Source organism: Myotis davidii, unplaced genomic scaffold, assembly GCF_000327345.1.
Source record: "Myotis davidii unplaced genomic scaffold, ASM32734v1 scaffold1193, whole genome shotgun sequence".
NCBI classification, from domain to species: domain Eukaryota; kingdom Metazoa; phylum Chordata; class Mammalia; order Chiroptera; family Vespertilionidae; genus Myotis; species Myotis davidii.
The window spans coordinates 335230-356102 of NW_006284331.1; the positions used below are offsets into that span (position 1 = coordinate 335230).

The following is a 20873-nucleotide window of genomic DNA, read 5'->3' on the forward strand; positions in this document are numbered from 1 at the left end:
CTAAAGGAGTTTATCACAACCAAACCAGTATTATATGAAATGCTGAAAGGTATCCTGTAAGAAGAGGAAGAAGAAGAAAAAGGTAAAGATAAAAATTATTAATAACAAATACATATCTATCAACAAGTGAATTTAAAAATCAAGTGAATAAAAAATCTGACCAACAGAATAAACTGGTGAATATAATAGAATCAGGGGCATAGAAAGGGAGTGGACTGACAATTCTTGGGGGGAAAGGGGTGTGAGGGTGTGGGAAGAGACTGGAAAAAAATCATATACCTATGGATGAGGACAGTGGGAGGGGGAGGGAGTAAGGGCAGAGAGTGAGGTAGGAACCGGGTGGAGGGGAGCTATGAGGGGAAAAAAGAGGAACAACTGTAATAATCTGAACAATAAAGATTTAATTTTTAAAAAATCTAATGAACAGGATAAACTGGTGGATGGAATAGAATCAGGGGCATGGAAATGGAATAGACTGATGATTCTCAGAGAGAAGGGGGTGTGGGAAATGATTAGTCAAAGATCTTATATGCATGTAGGCAATACCTATGGACACAGACAATAGGGTGACGAGGGCCTGGGGTGGGGTGGGAACCCGGTGGAGGGGAGCTATGGGGAGGAAAAGAGGAACATCTATAATAATCTCAACAATAAAGATTAATTTTAAAAAATGAGTGCGTCTTATTCATATTGTCATCACCTCATGGTAATGTAATTCCTGGAGGGGAGTATGTAAGGCACTAACACATATGATAAAAACCTACTGTGTGTCTGGTACTGTGGCAAATGGGGATATGAGGTTGTAATGATTAAAAAACAAATATTTTTCTGCCCTTCAAAAGCTTTTCTATATATATAAAAGTCCAGTGACTGGACTGGCGGAACAACCAGAACAACCGGAACAACCGATGGCTATGATGCACACTGAGGCAGCCAACCAGCCTGATCTGTGCCCCGATCCCCGCCCCCCAGCCAACCCTGCTCCCAATTAGCTCCCAACACCCCAATTGAGGGCAGGGCTAGCTGGCCAACTTCCCACAGCCCCTCCCCCTGGCTGGCACCACCCCCTACTGCCCTCCCACCCAATCAGGAGCCAACCGCTCGTTATCCCTCCCCCTGCAGCCTGGCCCAATGGGCCCCCATCAGGGTGGCCAACCGGACCCCACCTGTGCACAGAAACAATGCACTTATTGAATAGAGTGTAATAAATGCTCCAAATGATAATTATAGGGTGTTAAAGGAGAATACATTTTTATTTTTTTTTAGAATTCAGGTAAGCAGTTTGATTAAATAAAAAATGCAATTGTCTGTGTATTAAGAACTAGAATGTGAGCCCAGCCAGTGTGGCTCAGTGGTTGAGCATCAACCTATGAACCAGGTTCGATTCCCAGTCAGGGCGCATGTCTGAGTTGTAGGCCCAATCCTCAGCAGGTGACTCTCATCATTTTCTCTCTCCCTCTCCCTGAAATCAATAAAAAATATTTTTTAAAAAAGAACTAATATGTGAAACACACAACTCTCCTGGGGAGGCAATTTCATACTGATACCCAGCAGCATGTTTTTTAAAGGTCGTTCTGATTGTTTTCAGATTAATTCTAGGTTGGCTAACTTGGGGACCACCAGTTTTGCTAAAGGTTTGTTAAATTTGGAATTTCTTAGAGGATTAACATTAGATTCCCAAATATAAGTTCCAGACCAAGAAATTATACCTTATACTGTAATAAGAAAAGATTAATTTGGTTTCTTCTCCTCTTTCCTTTCTTCCCACTTCTCTCCCAGCCTGAAGTTCTGGATCAAATACAAAATTTAAGGGAGTTGTGGATGGATAATAACGCATTGCAAGTGCTACCTGGGGTATGTAAGTTTTATTATACCATGTTGTCCAGCATCTGTGTTATATACTAACTGCAATTGAAGATACTGTTAAATCTCAGTGTTTGCATTTCAAAGTAGTAAAACATTTGTTAGGAGTGTTCAGTTACCAAGTGTTTCTCAGTAACTTGTTTTTAAGCATTTCATGTACCCTTCATGGCTGTTACAGGTATGTAAAATGTATAAAAGACTTCTCTTGTTCTCTTAGGAGTATATTTGTCATCTCTTTCTGCATGTGTTATCTTTAAATTTTATATTGTTATATTGTAAAAACAGAAATGCCATATACAACACCAACTCTTTGTTTTGTGCAATCATCCTTATTCTTCTTGGTAATTAGAAAATGGTTTCTGATCATATTGTTAGATCTCTTCCACAAAATAAAAAAATCTTTCTTAGTTCAGGTGATATTTAGTAAAACCCATTTGAATTTTTTTAAAATGGCAAGGATTATACAGTGTAACACCAGAAAGTAAAATTATAGTCAAATTTTTCCCTCAATTAATGGGCTGTCCAGTGTCTCCTGAGCAGATTTGCCAACCAACTCATCTAGTGTGACTATTCCTTCCTTTTCCATCCAGTGAAAGAATGACTTTCGATAAAACATTGCCTCTGCCTATCACAATGCATACATTCAAATAAGCATGTGTAGGCTGGCCAGCGTGGCTCAGTGGTTGAGCATCCATCCACCTATGAACCAGGAGGTCACGATTCTCTTCTGATTCCTGGTCAGGGCACATGCCTGGGCTGCAGGCTCAATCCCCAGGTGTGCAGAAGGCAGCCAATCAATGATTCTCTCTCATCATTGATATTTCTATCTCTCTCTCCTCCCCATCCTCCCCACCCCCGCTTCCTCTCTAAAATCAACAAAAATATATTTTTAAAATAAGCATGTGTACACACACACAGCAGCCACAAGGCTCCCAGTGGTGATAGCCAACTCCAAACTTCCTCCATTAGGCTAATTAGCCAGGGCAGAAGATTCATAATCCTTCTTCCACCACTGAGATTTAGCTGCACGTTCCCGAAGCCAATTTTATTCCTCTTTTGAATTGACATTGAAGATTTCTTTAAATGATTACAAAAGCAACAGGAACAAGAAGCTTATTCTCTTTTGAACAAGCCTGAGACCACATAAAGGAGAAAATCTGCCAAAAGATTAGGGCGAAAATGCTTTCTTTTCTTATCGAAAAATACATTTCTGCCATCATCGCAGACACAAACCAAAAAAGCATGCATATCTCCTATTTATTGTTATTCAAAAACCATTTACAAATACACCCGTCTGAACCAGAAACTATCCTAATGTCAAGGTTACAAAGATAATATATTCAATGATCTTGAATATATTTGTTTGAGGAGCTCACTCACACATAACAGAGAGAAAGATCTGGATTCCACTACACACAGTACAGCCTGATCTGTGCCATATTGAAGGTATGTACACATCCTGGGGCAACACAGGTAAGGTCCTCATCAATTTCCTGTGCAAGATCGAGGAATCAAGATGTTTCTACATGTTTCTTCACTGTGTTTATTCATTTATTCAAAACACACAGCATTTATCATGGGCTAGGCATCTATCTAGGTGTTTTACAAATACTGACTCATTGAATCCTCATAATAACTATGAAAATGGTTTTTACGATCCCCCTGTTACAGATGAGGAAACTGAAATGGAAAGAGTAAATAACTAAGTGACTGCCCCAAGGTCACACAGCCGGTAAATGGTGGAACTGTAATGCGCACCAACTCCCCAGGCTGTTGTTCACTATGATGTTCCAAGTTTTATCGCTAGAGAATTAGTAGAAGGTACAAATGAGAATTAGGTTTATTTTGCTTTTCACAATCTTTACATTCCCAAAATCTAATCTTGCAAACTAATTCAGATCTCAAATCCCTTAGTAAGCTTATTATTTAAATGGCAAGGTAATATGAAATCTGTAAAACAGATAATGCTGCTTAATTTGTCTGTTTCAATAGGAGATTTTTTTTTGTATCAAACAACTTTAAGCAGATCTCTTATGTTAGCGAGTACACTTGAATTACACATTTTGCTACACTACTTGTGGAAATACCCCACAGCTCCCCTGTCAAACAGGTGTGGCTTTCTCATTTCAGTGCTGGCAAACAGCTGTTACACAATTACCTAGAAGCACATGACTTTGAAAGACTAATCTTGAATGTGGTTTTCAGCCTATGTGTCTGTTTCACAGAATGATTAATCCTAAAAATTTAGTGTCATAAGACACAAGAATAAAAGCAAGTTTATTTTCTTATTAGTTCATCGATCATAATACGTTAAGGTAATGTACTTTTTAAATAATTGTAGAATCATTTTTCCACTGTAGTTTTCATACATCAGAGAAGCAAACAGATAATGATGAAAAATTGTTCTTCTATGTAACTGTCTTGTGACCATCACTCTGAGATCAATCAACCAAAATATGACTAGACAATGTATTGAGTCCACAATTATTTTTAAACAAACTTCAATGTCTTGTTTTGCTTGTGATGGCTTCTGCTCTTCCCATTTGCTCTCCACTGTTCACCACGGCCTCGCTGTCCAAAGGGCTGTTGGAGGGACACTCCATATCCTCAAGGACTCTGAGATACTGGGACTCAAGACCTCTTTCACTCTAAGATACTATTGCCTTTATAAGGTACTTGAGAGTGAGAGTTTCGAATAATTAAAAAGAAACGCCAAAGAATTATTTTGTTTTGCTTTTTTTAAAAGATGTTTAGAAACTTTAAACCAAAATATTGAGTTGTCCTAGAGATAGCAATGAAAGAAGCTTCAAAGAAGAAAGTTGCTCCTAATAAAGGAACAAAAGATACACACACACACATAAACACATATATCATTTTTCCCTTGCTCACCAGAAGAGAAGAATGAGATAAGGCAACATAATAGTTCCTTGGGGTGGAAAGCTGTAAGTAAAGTGACAGTATTTTTCCAAATGACATATTGCTAGGCATGGGGAGCAGCTCAGCTCTCTGGCCTGACTCACCCAAAGTACTCAGTTCCTAGTCTGGCAAGTATTAACCTACTTCCTAACTTTGTTTCCACTGTTGGGAGTGGAGGGAGCAGGGCTAGAGCCATAGTGCTGTGTTACTTTGGGAGTTAGAGGGCAGAACTGCCAATATAATCAATAGGCTTTGTAGTGAGTAATCCAATAAAGGTGAGTTTAAGTTTAGCTCTACCCCTTAATAATGGGATAACCTTGGAAGGTTACTTGCAGTCGATGCTGCATCACCCTCCTGGAATGAAGAGCTTACTCTATTTCCCCAGCTTCTGGGAATACTGCTTGCAGCTCCCCACCCTCTTCAGGAATTGCCTTCAGCTGAAAAGAAACTCCTCACCCAGGGTCACACCCCTATTCTGGGAGACCTCCATCCAATGACCAATCCATGTAGGGATGTAAAAGCCTGGCCCCTTCACCCAACTCAGGACAACTTTAAGGCAATTCCCACTTCAGTGCTCCATAAAGGGTCAGCTGAAAACTTCCTCAAGACCTGATCACAGCCCAACTTCTTCATCTGCCCAATCCTACGTCCTTCCTTACGTCTTTCTTCCCACTGTTATTGACTCTAAGAACACTCTCTCATAAGCTTCTCTTTGTCTCTGCTTCCCAGGGAACCCAATGGGTAACAGTCCTGAACCTCTAAGCTTTAATGTGAGTGAAAGGGCAGATTCTGGCTCCGTAGGTCTGGAGTGGGTCTAAGCGTCAAATTACAGACAAGCCCCCAGGTGGCGCCAGTGCTGCTGGTCTGCGAAGCACATTTTGAGCGGCAAGAATATAAAGTATTAAATCAAAAAATAAATATAAAGTACTTAGCACAGTGCCAGCCGTGAGCTTGTGTTTGTAATGAATTTATTTTCTGTATTTGGTTATTGATACTTTTTCAAATAAGTAGACACGCTATAGTAAAGTGTACACAGGTAGGCTAAGCAGATGAACCACTGAACACTGATATGTGTGAGACATTTATTTGCAAGACAAGGTAACTTAAGACTTTCATCTTGCTTGAAGTCCCATTGTCCATTGTCTCTACTAAGCCATTACTGTTCGCTTTCTGCCCAAGGTCTGACTTGATTCCTGCCCCCTGCTCAGCGATCAGTTACTCAATCATCCCACTTCGACATCTCTCTTGAGTCCATTGCCCCTTCATCCTCACTTCTGCATGAATTCAGGTCCCTCTCACCTCCTCCGCTAAACTGCTTCCAGATCTTCCTGATGAGTCACTCTGACTCCAGTCACGAATCTTCTCCTTACAATTCCCTGAAGTTATTATTTCCAAGCACAAGTCCAGTCATGTCATTTTTCATCTGAAAAGCCCTGAACGGCTTTCCGTGCCTGTTAGATAGAGTGCATATCTCCCCGCGTAACATGTAAGGCCTTTTAACAGCTGGCTTCTTATCATCCTAACTTCATCACGATATGCTGTCACTTTGAATTTCTCACCTTCCGCAAACATGCCGTGCTTTCTCACACTCCTCTGGGAATGTATGGGCTGTTCTCTCTTCCATGTACGGGTTCTTCTCTTCTTGACGAGCAGTGTCTTCCAGGCAATTTGCAGGCCTATCCTTCTGTGGCATTCCCTACATGCTTTTTTCAGTGCCATATCGCAGGGTATGATAATCATTCGTTTATTTGATGGTTTCCTTCATTACTCTGAGCTCCTTCATGATAAAGGCTTTGTCTGTATCATGGCCAGTCTCTCCCCATCCTTAGCCGACTTCGTCATGGTTGTTCTCTGGTATATAACACAAGCCCTAACTCACAGTAGATCCTCAAAAAGTATTGTTAAGTGAACAAAATATTGAATCTGCTTAGTGTAAAGTCCAAAGCACCGTGTAAAACCTTTCTTATGCATTTGAAATTTTAAGAGTCAACATGTCAACATATGGTGCTCTGGTAGCAACTTCATGTTATTTAATTCAGTGGCAACTTTGAGATTATTGCTGTGCGTGTTTTTAACTGCTGTATTGAGATATAATTCACATATCATAAAATTCGCCCATTTAAAGAATGCAATTCATTGGTTTTTAGAACACTCATATAGATGTGCAGTCATCACCAAAATCTAAATTTAGAACATTTCCATTACCTCTAAAAGAAACCCTGACGCCATTAGCAGTCACTCCCACTCCCTTCTTCCCCCAGCCTCTAGCAACCCTATCTACTCCCTTTAAGTCAGTCTATTCTGGATAGCCATATAATGGAATCATACAATGGGTGGACTTTTGTGACTAGCATCTTTCATTGCATATGTTTTCAAGGTTCATATATTTTGTAGCATGTTTCAGTACTTATTTTATAAATAATATTTCCACATGCAGATATACCACATTGTATTTATCTATTTGTCAATTAATGGACAGTTGGATTGTGTCCACTTTTTGGCTATTGTGAATGATACTGCTTCGAACATTCGTGCTTTTGTGTAGACATATGTTTCATTCTTGAATACATACCTAGGGATTACTGAATCATATAGAAACTCTAATTTAACATTTCAAAGAATTGCCAAACTGTTTTTTCCAAAGTGGATGCACCATTTTATGTTTCTACTAGTGATGTAGAAGCGTTATAGTTTCTGCACATTCTTGCCAACACTTGTTATTGTTGTAGCTTCTTTTAAAATTAATTTGTGGTTTTTACAACTTTAAAATGTCTTTTGAAAGTTTCTCAGCTAACCCTGAGTTTATGCAATGTCATCAAGTCTATAGGGAAGTTAAAGATGTTGGTGTACCTGGATATGTCAAAAAACAGGATAGAAACAGTGGACATGGACATTTCCGGATGTGAAGCCCTTGAGGACCTCTTACTGTCATCCAATATGTTGCAACAGTTGCCGGACTCTATAGGTGAGAATATATTTTGCCATAAATGTTTGTCAAATATGTAATTTTCTTTCTTGGCAGTATAGTTTGTCTGTAGATGTGGGGAATATACTGTTAGCTTGATATTAATAAATTAGCAAGTTCATTATTCAAGATGGAAAAATAGTATTTTACTGTTATCTTAAAATGAGATGGTAACTCGTTATCAAATTCAAGAAGGCTCTCTTATGAAAATGATCTTACTAAATTGATATATTTAAATTTTTTCAGATCTCCTAACTGAAAATGTTATTGTAAGGAGTATATATATCTTAGATTTAGAATAATTTTATTATAGTAGCTTCTATTTACATAGTGTAGCTATAATCTATTTTTGATACTCTTGTAACATTGCTGTGATCTAGAAATAAGATAAATATACAATAAATATAAAATATCTTTATTTTATTTTCTATTATTTTAAAAAGACATATTGTCTTTTACATGCTGAGATTCATGAGGGCAGATAATTTGTTAGTATATATTAAGCATTCAATCCACTTTTGTTTTAAATTTTTATATTAGTAGAATAATAAAAGAATCTAATTTAAATAATGAGTAAATTTTTTGCATAGTTATCTTGCTATTATTTATGAGAGAACTCATCAAGTAGGGTGATCATCAAATAACTTAACTTTGGAATATGGTTTTTAACACTCTGAATTAAACATGTCATATGTTCTGGAACTTATTAATCCTTCTGAAAATTAAGTCACAACTGAGACAGCCTGGTTGAAGGGAAGCTAGAAGACAAGGTAGTTTCCCAAATTATTCTTTAGTATCTTATTACTTCCATGTTCAGGCTAATTGAGAATGTAATTTTAACAAGACAGGATAGCTTTTCTTTTCCTTCTCAATTTGATGACTTTTGATTTATATAATCACATATTTATAACATTACTAGAGGCCCTGTGCACAAAATTCATGCATGAGGGTGGCAGGGCAGGGAGCGTCCCTCAGCCCAGCCTGGACCCTCTCCAATCCAGGACCCCTCAGGAAATGTCCAACTGCTGGTTTAGGCAGTCGGATATCCCTCTCTCAATCCAGGACCATTGGCTCCTAACCGCTCACCTGACTGCCTGATCACCCCTAACCGCTTTGCCTATTTGCCTGATGCCCCTAACTGCTCTCCTAACTGCTCCCCTGCCTGCCTGATAGCACCTAACTGCCTCTTCCAGCTTGCCTGATAGCCCCTGACCACCTCTGCCTGCCGGCCTAGCCTCCCCTAACTGCTCCCCTGCCTGCCTGGTCACCTGCCTCTGCCTGCCAGCCTGGTCACCCCTACCTGCCCTCCCCTGCTGGCCTGGTCACCCTTAAATGCCCTCCCCTGCTGACCTGGTCACCCCTAACTGCTCTCCCCTGCCAGCCTGATCACCCCTAACTGCTTCTGCCTTGGCCCCTGCCACCATGGCTTTTTCCGGAAGGACATCTGGATGGATGTCCAGAAGATGTCTGGTCTAATTAGCATATTACCCTTTTATTAGTATAGATTTCTCCAATCTGCTCCGTCATAAGACTTATCTGAGTGCTTTATTAAACACTTACACATTTCCATACTCTCACTCTGAAAATTCTTATTCAATAAGTTTGTGATAAGCCCTCTAATCTGTATGTTTATTAAACATCCTAAATCAAACCTATGATCAAGCAAGTTTAGGAAATATTCTTTTGTGCAATAGAAGGTAAGGTAGTATAATGGTAGAAAGAGCATTCTCCAGTCAAGATACACTCCTACTCAAACACCACTTCATACCTCTTCAAAGACATAATGAGAATAGAAAAATAACTCATATCGTTACTGCTTCGTTGATACCAAGAACTATAACTGGTGTATGGTAAGTGCTCCTCAGATATTCAGAAAATAAAATAATTTAGACATACTTAAGAAGAATGAACACCCACCTTAACCTGAGATAGAATAAAAACATACCAGTAACCCCAGGCCTGAGAGACTCCAGACCTCAAACAGCAGTGGCAGACTTACATTCCTTTCCTGCTGTGAAAAAAAAAAGACCTTAAACATAACAAGGGAACTCAAATTTATAGGAGATTGAAGAAGGAACCCGTTATCTGTGAAGAGAGACTGCTGCAAAACCCTACAGCTAATATGTGAAGCTAGGGTGGAAGGCAAGAACATATAAAGATTCACTGCTGGAAACTGTGGCTAGTCACAAGCTGGTTTGGACTAGATTTGCAATATCCACATGGGATGAGAACACCGTGTTGCTAATGTAAGACCTAGTTCTGAACTCCAGAAACATGAGGGTCAGGTGGAGATAATCATGAAACTGCCAGACAGGCAGGGGTGAGCATAGATAATGAGAATACATTCACCCTCACAAATGAGCATGTAAACCAAAAGAAATTTAAGCTAATATTATTATGGCAATTTGAATATTCAAACAAGTAGGAAAGTTTACCCAAGGGAAACTGAAGTCATCAAGCAATATAAAAAAAGAGTTTAAGTATGTTTAGATCTTCAAATAGATAAAAGGAAGAAAAATGTTTGTCTCAAAATAATAACTTATAAAATAAAAACAGAAGCTATGACTAAGAACAGGTAGTTATTTTAAAATATAACCAATTAGAAATCCTGGAAATAAAAATATCACATAAAGAGATAAAATATGTTGTAATTATTTGCTTAAACTATCTTCCTTTAAGAAAGTAGGCTAGGAAATTAGCAGTTCAGATTCTGGCTTTTCTGCTAGCTGTGTGACCTTGAAGAATAAATGAATTAATCTATGTAACATTGCTTGCAATAATACCTGGAACATAGTAAGTACTCAATATTAGCTGTTATAATAATATAATTATTATTATAATCTTAGATTGAATGAGTGCACAGTATTTAGGCTTTTAAAATTCTATTACATGTGTATAAATTTCATGTAAGTATTAGCTACAGTATTAAATAAATTACATTAATATTTAAATATATTTACTAGTAATTACATATTAATAGCTAAAATCATGGTAAAAGGCCTCCTTTTTCTTTCTCTTTAGTACTTCCTGGTTTGGAATATAGGATAAAGAGGTTGGGACTTGGAGAAGAGTGCCGGTAGAAGGCAAAGAATAAGATGAAATACTTTGGGTTCCTGTAAGGTAGACAAGGAGAGTCCAAGCAGATGTGATATAGAAATGCAGTGAAGGAATTATCTGCCAGAGGAAAATAATGAGTAGCAATGATGGTGAGGCCACTGGCCTAATACCAAGGGCAATCAGGTGCCTACAAAAGCTCCGGTATCTGTCCAAAAAGTGCCTCTTGGATGGAATATATGAGTGACAAAGTAACCACATCACAAATGAGTGAGGTTCCAATTCACCAACATGGAACTAAGCAGGGAGGCCTAACTTGCTTCTACTTTCAAAGCTGTAGAAACGTCTGTCAATTGTCAGAGCCACTCCCCCATTCTTTAGAAACATCTATTACATCAATCTTTTGGCCTGAATCCTTAACCTGACTCACAATTTTCTCACTACTACATCACACCTGGGGACTGCAATTCTCTTAAAGAAGGCTTTGAGACCTAGCTGGCTTCCTGGTGTTGGCTCAGCCCAAAACTTCCTGTGACCCCGTCAAGTGATGTTGAGAAAATCAGCCCTCCTCCAGCTCCACCAGTTTGATCAGAGTTAACAAGTCATAGAAAATTTACCTATGAGTCATAGTCCTGTTTTCCTTTCACAATTGATGAGCAAGCTCAGGAGTTCTTTTACACGTTCAAGGTTGATATTTTAACAAGCACACCAGAGAAGCTAAGGTGACTCAGTCACCATTTGAACAGAGATGAATATGGCTGTGGGTGTCCCAGCTTCAGAGATAAATGACCCCAATGTGCATTGTCCTCGTTTTCAGATGCTGGGCTGTTTTCAGTACTGCGTCCTGGGGTCACGAGCTGATGTATTAAGCTCTAAATATTACGGGCATTTTTTCCAAGCAGTCTGACAGGGATCACATTTCTCTCCCTCAGAGTAGAGATTGTGAGTGCCTCTGAAGACTGTGTAACCGATCATACTGCAATTTAAAGTGCAGCCACAGCTTTATTTCAGAATTTTTGTGACTTACTCTAGGCCTTTACGGAATCCTTACAATACTTACAATAGGTGGGCATCATCTTCTCAAAGCCTGTTCACAAAACACTGCTTGTATGAGATAATCCTCAGGTACATACACAAATGCCGTAACTTTGGACAGACACATTGCTACAGTAATATATTAAAAACTCCTAGAAAAACTTCACTAAAAAATCTGTTTTACTTTGCTTAACGGCTTTTCCCAAACACAAACTCGTAACCATCAGAACAAGTTTTCTGCAAAACAAGTAGTCTAGAATATATGTGCATATTTCTAATGTAAAACAAAAAAAATTAGCCAGCTATTAATCCTTTGCCCTTGGATTTTGGCTATTTAAGCCATATTGATATTGTATGTTACTAGTGGCCCAGTGCATGAAATTCGTGCATGAGGGGGGGGGGGTGTCCCTCAGCCCTGCCTGCACCCTTTTCAATCTGGGATCCCTCTCACAATCCGGACTGCTGGCTCCTAACTGCTCACCTGCCTGCCTGCCTGATTACCCCTAACCACTCTGCCTGCCCGCCTGCTTGCCCCCAACTGCCCCCCTGCCAACCAGCTTGCCCCCAACTGCCTCCCCCCTGCCAGCCTGATCACCCCCAACTGCTCCCCTGCTGGCCTGATCATATACAACTGCCTTCCCCTCTTGGCCCCTTACTGCTTCTACCTCTGGCTTTGTCCAGAAGAATGTCCGGGAGGTCTCCTGGAAGGTCTCCCAGTCTAATTAGCATATTACCCTTTTATTAGTATAGATAGAGGCCTGGTGCATGGGTGGGGGCCAGCTGGTTTGCCCTGAAGGGTGTCCCGGATCAGGGTGGGTGTTCCCTTGGGGGACAGGGCGGTCTGAGTGAGGGGCTTATGGTGGTTTGCAGGCCAGCCATGCCCCCATTGGATGAGGGTCCCCATTGGGGGGTCGTGGCCAGCCTTGGTAAGGGGCTGAGGGTGGTTTTCAGGCTGGCCACAGCCCGTTCAGGGTGGGGTCCCAGCTGGGGTGCCTGGCCAGCCTGGGTAAGGGGCTGAGGGCTGTTTTCAGGCTGTCCACGCCCCCTGGTGACCCAGGCCCCCAGCCCCTCCTTGAGTGGAGGCCAGGGCCAGCTGGAAGCCTGGGTTGCCAGGCTTTTCCTTCTAAGGCTGTTTGGGGGCTGGGCACACCCCCCAGTGGGGACCCTCACCCCATGGTGGTGTGGCCAGCCTGGGTGAGGGGCTTTGGGCCATTTGTAGGCCCCTCCCTCAGCGGCCGGCCCTGGCAACCCAAGCCTCCCATGCGTCCAGGCCGGCTCCATGGTCGCCGCCCACAGGCCCGTCCTTCGGCTGCCAGTCCAAGCAGGTGGGAAGCTTGGCTTCCTCTGTTGCCAGGGGCAACCCAAGCCTCCCACCTGCTCTGGCTGGCTCTGTGGCCACCGCCATCTTTGTCCCACTAATTTGCATATTTTCTCCTCATTGGTTATGGGGTGTCGTGGAGGTATGGTCAATTTACATATTCATCTGTTATTAATGTAGATGCTATAGCTGGATAAAGGAAGTAGTTCTCAATTACTCTGTGGTTAATATTCATTAAAACCGTGGGAGTAGAGCAAGCAATATGGGTGTGGAAAGCATAAATCAGACAGCAGAGATAAAGAGTTGAAATTTCATTCTTGGCAAATTCTGCATAGTGTATTACATTTTCAACTTTTTGTGCTTACTGCTGATCCAAGTCAAGGTTTTATGGTAACAAAAAGAGTATGACGTCATATGTTGTAATTTTCCAAGTCTATAATTATAACCACTGCATTGTACTAATTCAGTACCCATTTGTTAATTATTGGGCTTAATTCGGATTTGTTTTCCATTTGTATGATAACAGGAATGTTAGTTATTAGTGCTTAGGAGTTAATTTAATATTAAGTCACATCTGCCTTGAAAAATTTCATCTGGTCCATTTGCTGCATAACAGAAAATGGAAATGTGGCAGTATTACTGTCAACTCAAGTTTCTATGGAGCCCTATGTTTTGTTTACTTGTCTGCATTGATGAACTTGAACTCCTGTTGACATAAGTAATTTTTTGCAACTGGAAAGTCAAAACTAGACTGCACACAGATATCAGCTTGTAGGTTTATATAAGCAGAGTGCAGCCAATTAGCATAACAAACATTCATCACAAGTAATTATTTTATCTCTTTTATAGTGCATTTTCCATCAGAAATCTGTTCTTGTATATTAATAAAACTTCTCTGTTTTAGGACTGTTGAAAAAACTAACTACTCTGAAAGTGGACGACAATCAACTTACAATGTTACCCAATACAATTGGAAAGTAAGTGCCAAAGTTTCACACAGTCAGCCTCTCTGAAGCCAGAAACAGAAGGATTGGTTGAGTTTTTAAATTCAAAACATTTTCCACTACAGATACCAATAATCTTATTCATATGCAAACTTATTTTAGACCATATTTTATTTAGTTATAGATTTCATATATCTTAATTTAGTTTTGTACCTAAATATCACATTGACACCCAACTATATAAAATCATGAGAAATGCTTAACCATGACTCTTTCATAAGAAAGTGATTACCCAACCTTCAATTATACTCTTGCCCTTAATCTTACACATTATTAATTTGATGTTTTGACTCTGAAGTAACTCTAAATTCATTTGAATGCCTTTAAAAAATCAATTTAATGTGCATTATGTATATGTTACCATTACATTATTAGTAATATTTGATATTTATAGAATTATAATGTATTTTAGAAGTTAAGGAGATAACCATCTGTTTTAGCTTGCACTGTTTAAAAGTTTCAAGATGAAAGGTTAGCATTGCATTTTAAGGATAAAACATACGTTATTTATTTGAGAGCAATTTATATCTAATTTTTTGTTGACTTTAGCATTTGGTTCTCAATTATTTAAGAAATATATATTCTTACCAGTGTTTCACTGAAATGCTTTTGTCTACAACTTATATAAAGTGAGAAATCAATAAGGTGGTCTTCATTCTGAAATTATGTAAGACCATTTTATAGGGATCTTGATCCACATCTCAATGAAGAATTATATAACTCTGTAATTTAACAGATTTGGGTGTACTTGGGGTGGGGAAAGTTTTAAAAAACATATTTATTAAGTATAACTGACATCCAATAAGCTGCATATATTTAAAGTTTACAATGCAATAAGTTTTGACATAGACAAAAAGGCATGAAACCATTGCCACCATCATGATAGTGAAAATATCCTTCAATCCCAAAGGTTTTCTGGTGCCTTTTCCACTTTACTTCACCCCACGTTGGCAAGTAACCACTGATATGGAAAATTTCATTGGCTAAATTCAAATTCTAATGTTCAGACTTTGGGGAGTAATAAGTCTCAATCATTTTTTAATATTTTTGTGTCCTTACTATACCATATGTTTTGTTCTACAATTACTTTCATTTTCTCCAATATAAAGTAGAGCCATATTTACTTTCTTTAAGGGTACAAAAAATAATTATCTTTATCAGCCTGATGCCTTTTAAAGGCTTTCCTATCTTATTATTTTCTTAGGCACTAATCTTTCCTGTTAGATCAATAATGAATTCAACTTCATTTATCTCTACTAAAGTTATGATTGGTATTTTACCACTTATGTTCATATTTCTTATATAAATTTATATAAACTAATAACTCTAGCTCTGTGAAGATAAGTTAAAGAGTTTTGATAATGTAAAAACAGACCAAAAAAAGTTTCTTTTTCAGTATGCAAGTAAATTTTATGCTAGGTTATTTAAATATTTAGTTTTCATTTTAGTTTTTAAAAATTGATACTTTTTGGAGAGAACCAACATGGTGGCAATAGGTGTCTGGAATGCTTGCTACCTTCCACAACCATATCAAAATTACAACTAAAATATAGAATAACTATCATTCAGAACTACCTGAAATCTAGCTAAAAGAAGTCCTACAGCTAGAGAAGTAAAGAAAATACATCAAGACAGATAGGAGGGGTGGAAGCTTGGAACGGGCAGGTCAATACCCACGTGTGGTGTTTTTTTCAATCAGGAGGGATATTTTGGCTGTGGATGCCTCCCATCAGGAGCAAAGGGTCACAGCCCCACAGCAGACCCCTAGCTCAGAGTTCCAGGGCTTCTCTCTCCAGACCCTTCCCCATAATTTCAGGCTATAAAAACCATCAGGGATTATGGCTGAGTGATGCAGAGGTTGCTAGAGACTCTGGCAGTTCCTTTTAAAGGGCCAGCACACAAACTTACATGGACTCGTCCCTCTAAACTCCAATGCTGGGGCAATGGCTCAGGGAGATCCAAGGACATATAGGAAGGAGCTGAAGTGTCTGTCATTGGAGCAAGAACTTGGGGCAGCCTTCTCCCAGACACAGGTGCTCACAGGGGGACATTGTTCCTATGCTGAGACACCCCCACCCCATAGCAGAGATAACTGGCAGCCATATCTAAATTTCTATCAGCCTGTCTCTCACTGTTTGATCTGCCCTGGTGATCCATGAGACCCTGCCCCATCCAATTTACAGCCCCACCCAAGCTGTTTTCAGTGGTTTTTCTATATGAATGGCCTGTTCTGGCTCAGGTTTCAGAGATTCCTAAAATCTCTCAAACAAGCAGCAGCTGGCATCAGCCTGCCCCATACCTATCAATAAAAGGCACCCTTTCTTCATCAAAACTCTCATCAAAGTGGGAATAGAGGGATCATACCTCAACATAATAAAAGCCTTATATGAAAAACCTACAGATAAAAGACCTGTACTTGAAATAAGCATTATTAAGCAAACTACAGGTTGTTGAAAAAAGAGGTAGAGGGAGATATAAACATGTGGAAGAATATATTGTGTTCATGGATCGGTAGAATCAACATCATGAAAATGTCCATACTAGCCAAAATAATCTAAAAATTCAATGCAATCCCTATTAAAATACCAATGGTATATTTCACAGACCTAGAACAAACTCTCCAAAAATTTATATGGAATAAAAAACAAAACAAAAAAAATAGTTGCAACAATCTTGAAAAAAAAAAAAGAACAAATTTGGAAGGATCACAATACTGTACATCAAGTTTTATCACAACGTTATATCACAAAGCCACTGTGCTCAAAACAGCCTGGTACTAGCACAAGAACAAGCATATAGACCAAAGGAACAGAACAGAGAACCCAGAAATTGATCCAAACCTTTATGCTCAAATAATATTTGACAAAGGAGGCAAGAGCATACAATGGGGTCAAGACAGTCTCTTCAATAAATGGTGCTGGGAAAATTGGACAGATACATGCAAAAAAATGAAACTTGACCACGAACTTACACCATACACAAAAATAAACTCAAAATGGAAAAAAGTCTTAAATGTAAAATTGGAAACCATAAAAATCTTAGTAAAATCCATAGGCAGCAAAATATCAGATATAGCTTGAAGCAATATGTTTACCGACACATCTCCTAGGACAATAGAAACTAAGGAGAAAATAAACAAATGGGCATCAAAATAAAAAGCTTCTGCACAGCAAAAGAAACCATCAACAAAATAACAAGAAAGCCCACTGCATGGGAGAACATATTTGCCAAGGTTATATCCGATAAGGGTTTAATCTCCAACATTTACAGGGAACTCAGACAACTTAACAAAAGGAAGATAAACAATCCAATCAAAAAATGGGCAAAGGACCTAAATAAAAACTTCTTAAAAGTGGACATATAGAAGGCCAAGAAGCATATGAAAACATGCTCAAAGTCACTAATGATTGAGAGATGCAAATCAAAACAATAAAATACCACTTCACACCAGTCAGAATGGCTATCATCGACAAATGACAAGTGCTGGTGAGGATGAGGAGGAAAAGGAGCCCTCATGTACTGCTGGTGAGAATAAAGACTGGTGCAGCCACTGTGGAGAACAGTATGGAGTTTCCTCAAAAAATTAAAAATTTGACCCATTTGACCCAGTGATCCCACTTCTAGGAATATATCCCAAGAAATCAGAAACACCAATCAGAAAGAACATACGCACCCCTCTGTTCATAGCAAGCGCAATTTACAACTAGGCTGCTATAAAAAAAGAAAGAACTCTTACCATTTACAACAGCATAGATGGACCTGGAGAGCATTATGCCAATCAAAATAAGCCAGTCAGAGAAATATAAGTATCAGATAATCTCACTCATTGTGGAATATAATGAACAACATAAACTAATGAACAAAAAAAAAAGATCCAGAGGAATAGAATCATCAAACAGACTGTCAAACATCAGAGGAAAGGCAGGGGGCGTGGGTGGGGGGAGAGAGATCAACAAAAAAGCTTGTATGCATATAAGCATAACCAATGGACACAGACAATAGGGCGTGTTAAAGGCTGAGTATGGAGCTGGGGGTAGGCTGGAAGAGGACAATGGGGAGGAAAGGGGACATATGTAATACTTTCAACAATAAAGAACTTAAAAAAAAAAAGACCTAGGACAGCTTGGCCTCACTTCCATGCCAAACACATGGAACACATGGAAGCCATCTACAGACTGCTCAGTGAGGATAACTCCTGCACAGCAACTCTTCCACTATAGTTGCAGCTGGTCATCACAGCCAATTGGCCTGGAGGTTAATTTCTCCCAGTGACACCAACAGTCAAGGCTCAAATACAAAAAGACTGTGCACACAGCCCACACAGGGGCACACCTAATGTGCCCAGTTCAGGTGATTGGAGAGGCTGAGTCACTGGGCCCTACAGGATACCTACTACACAAGACCACTCTACCAATTCCAAGAGACATAGCAGCTCTACCCAGTACATAGAAACAAACACAGGGAAACAGCCAAAATGCAGAGACAAAGAAACATGTCACAAATGAAAAAAATAGAAGAAATCTCCAGAAAAAGAACTAAATGAAATGGAAGCAAGCAAACTACTAGATACAGAGTTCAAAACAATGGTTATAAGGTTGCTCAAGGACCTTAGTGAGATTTTCAAGGGACTTAGTAAGATTTTCAAGGATCTTAGTGAGAATTTTAAAGGCATGAAAAAGAACCAGTCAGAAATTAAGCATGCACTAACTGAAATAAAGGATAATTTCCAGGGATTCAACAGTAGAGTAGAGGATTCTGAGACTCAAATCAATGATTTGGAATATGAGAAAGCAAAATACACCCAATCAGAAGAGCAAAAAGAAAAAAGAATCAAAAAATATGAAGATAGTGTAAGGATCCTCTGGGACAATACCATCATTTGCATTATAAGGGTGCCAGGCAGAGAATAGAGGGAGCAAGATACTGAAAACCTATTTGAAAAAAAAATAATGACAGAAAACTTCCTATATATATATAATATGAACAACAAGGGGACGTATATAATACTTTTAATAGTAAAGGTATTTTAAATGAATAATAAAATGGCAATAAATACATATCTATCAACAATTGAATCTAAAAATCAAAATAAATGAGCAAGGAATCTAATGAATAAAATAAATTGATGAATAAAATAGAACCAGAGGTATGGAAACATGGAACAGAGGGAAGGGGGCAGAGGATGTGAGAAGCAGGAAGAGATTAACCAAAGAACTTATATGCATAATTAAAATGCCAAGGGCAAAAGACAAAGAGAGAATCTTAAAAGAAGCAAGAGAAAAGCAGTTAGGAAGGAGGAGAAGGAGGAAGAGGAGGAAAAAATAGCCCAGCTGGCATGGTTCAGTGATTGAACACCAAACTATGAACTAGGAGGTCATGGTTCAACTCTGGTTAAGCACATGCCTGGGTTCTGGGCTCTATCCCCAGTAGGGGCTGTGCAGGAGTCAGCTGATGTATAAGGGGACTATCTGTAATAGTCTCAACAATAAAAATTTTAAAAATAAAATAATTGAAAAATATTGATACTTTTTTTCCTTAAAAGTATGAAAAAGAATTATCAAAGATAAATGGGCCTAATTAATTCAAAGGTTGATACCAGTTTACAGGGATAAAGGTTAATAATCTTATCATAAAAGCTCACTTTTTAAAGTTATTTTCAGTGCCTTCATCATCCTCTGATTACTGTTTCAGGGAAAATAAAAGGGAAGTGTTAGATTAGTCAAATCACAAAAGCAGAACTTTTTTTTTATAACGCAGTAGGGAGCATACAGGAAAACTCTATCTCTTCTGCTCAATTGTTCTGTGAACCTAAAACAGCTCTAAAAACATAATGTCTATTAAAAAAGAAGAAGAACTGACAAACTGGGTCATTTAGACTTGGGTGTTTGGCACACATTTTGCCAAAAATGAACAAAGTGAGCTTGACAGTTCAAGAAAACAACTGACAGTGTTTGTTGCCAACAATAAAATTAGAGCTATTAAGCAAAAATCAGAATTTGGGAAAATTTTATCTGCTGCTGTGAGCTTGAAAGCTTCCCAATACTTAAAGGTTTTTCTGATATTATGAAATGTGCCAACATTTGGGAAATTTGTTTAATTCAGTGAAGCAACGTTTTTCAAACAACTAATCCATGAGTTATAAAATCTGACATGAATAAGAGACCCGTTCAAAATGGAAAACAGACCAGTTGATTTTAATGTATTGGTATAAAGAGAAAGAAAAGTCCATTAATATAGTTTCAGATTGCACATTGCAATTATCCCCTAAGAAACTGACACTGTTGAGTTTTGGTGTAATAGCAAAAAATAATAATAATAACAACAATTATTTTAAAAGGGTTTAAAAGTTTTCTCCCTTTGCAACTACATATCTATGTGAGGCTGGATTTATTTTATATAATTCACTCAAAGCAATGTACCCCAACATATTGAATATATAAGTATGTAAGAGAATCCAATTGGCTATTATTAAGCCAACATTGAAAGATTTGCAAAAATAAAAAGAATGTCACTCCTCTCACTCAATGTTTTTGTTTTGGAAAACATAGTTACTTTGTATAAAAATATGTTACCTGCCCTAGCTGGTTTGGCTCAGTGGATAGAGCATTGGCCTGAGGACTCGAGGGTCCCAGGTTCGATTCCAGTCAAGGGCATGTACCTTGGTTGCGGGCACATACCCAGTAGGGAGTATGCAGGAGGCAGCTGATCGATGATTCTC

General features: G+C 38.8%; 1 protein-coding gene across 1 annotated transcript in view; it reads left to right on the forward strand.

The window, feature by feature from the left end:
• Positions 1 to 20873, forward strand: part of LRRC7 (leucine rich repeat containing 7) — a 380912-nt gene that overhangs the window by 245528 nt on the left and 114511 nt on the right. Inside the window, exons 9-11 of the mRNA XM_006754436.1 lie at positions 1780 to 1854; positions 7600 to 7744; positions 14056 to 14128. Of these exons, the coding sequence (XP_006754499.1) occupies positions 1780 to 1854; positions 7600 to 7744; positions 14056 to 14128 (293 nt within the window). The remainder of the gene's footprint in view (positions 1 to 1779; positions 1855 to 7599; positions 7745 to 14055; positions 14129 to 20873) is intronic.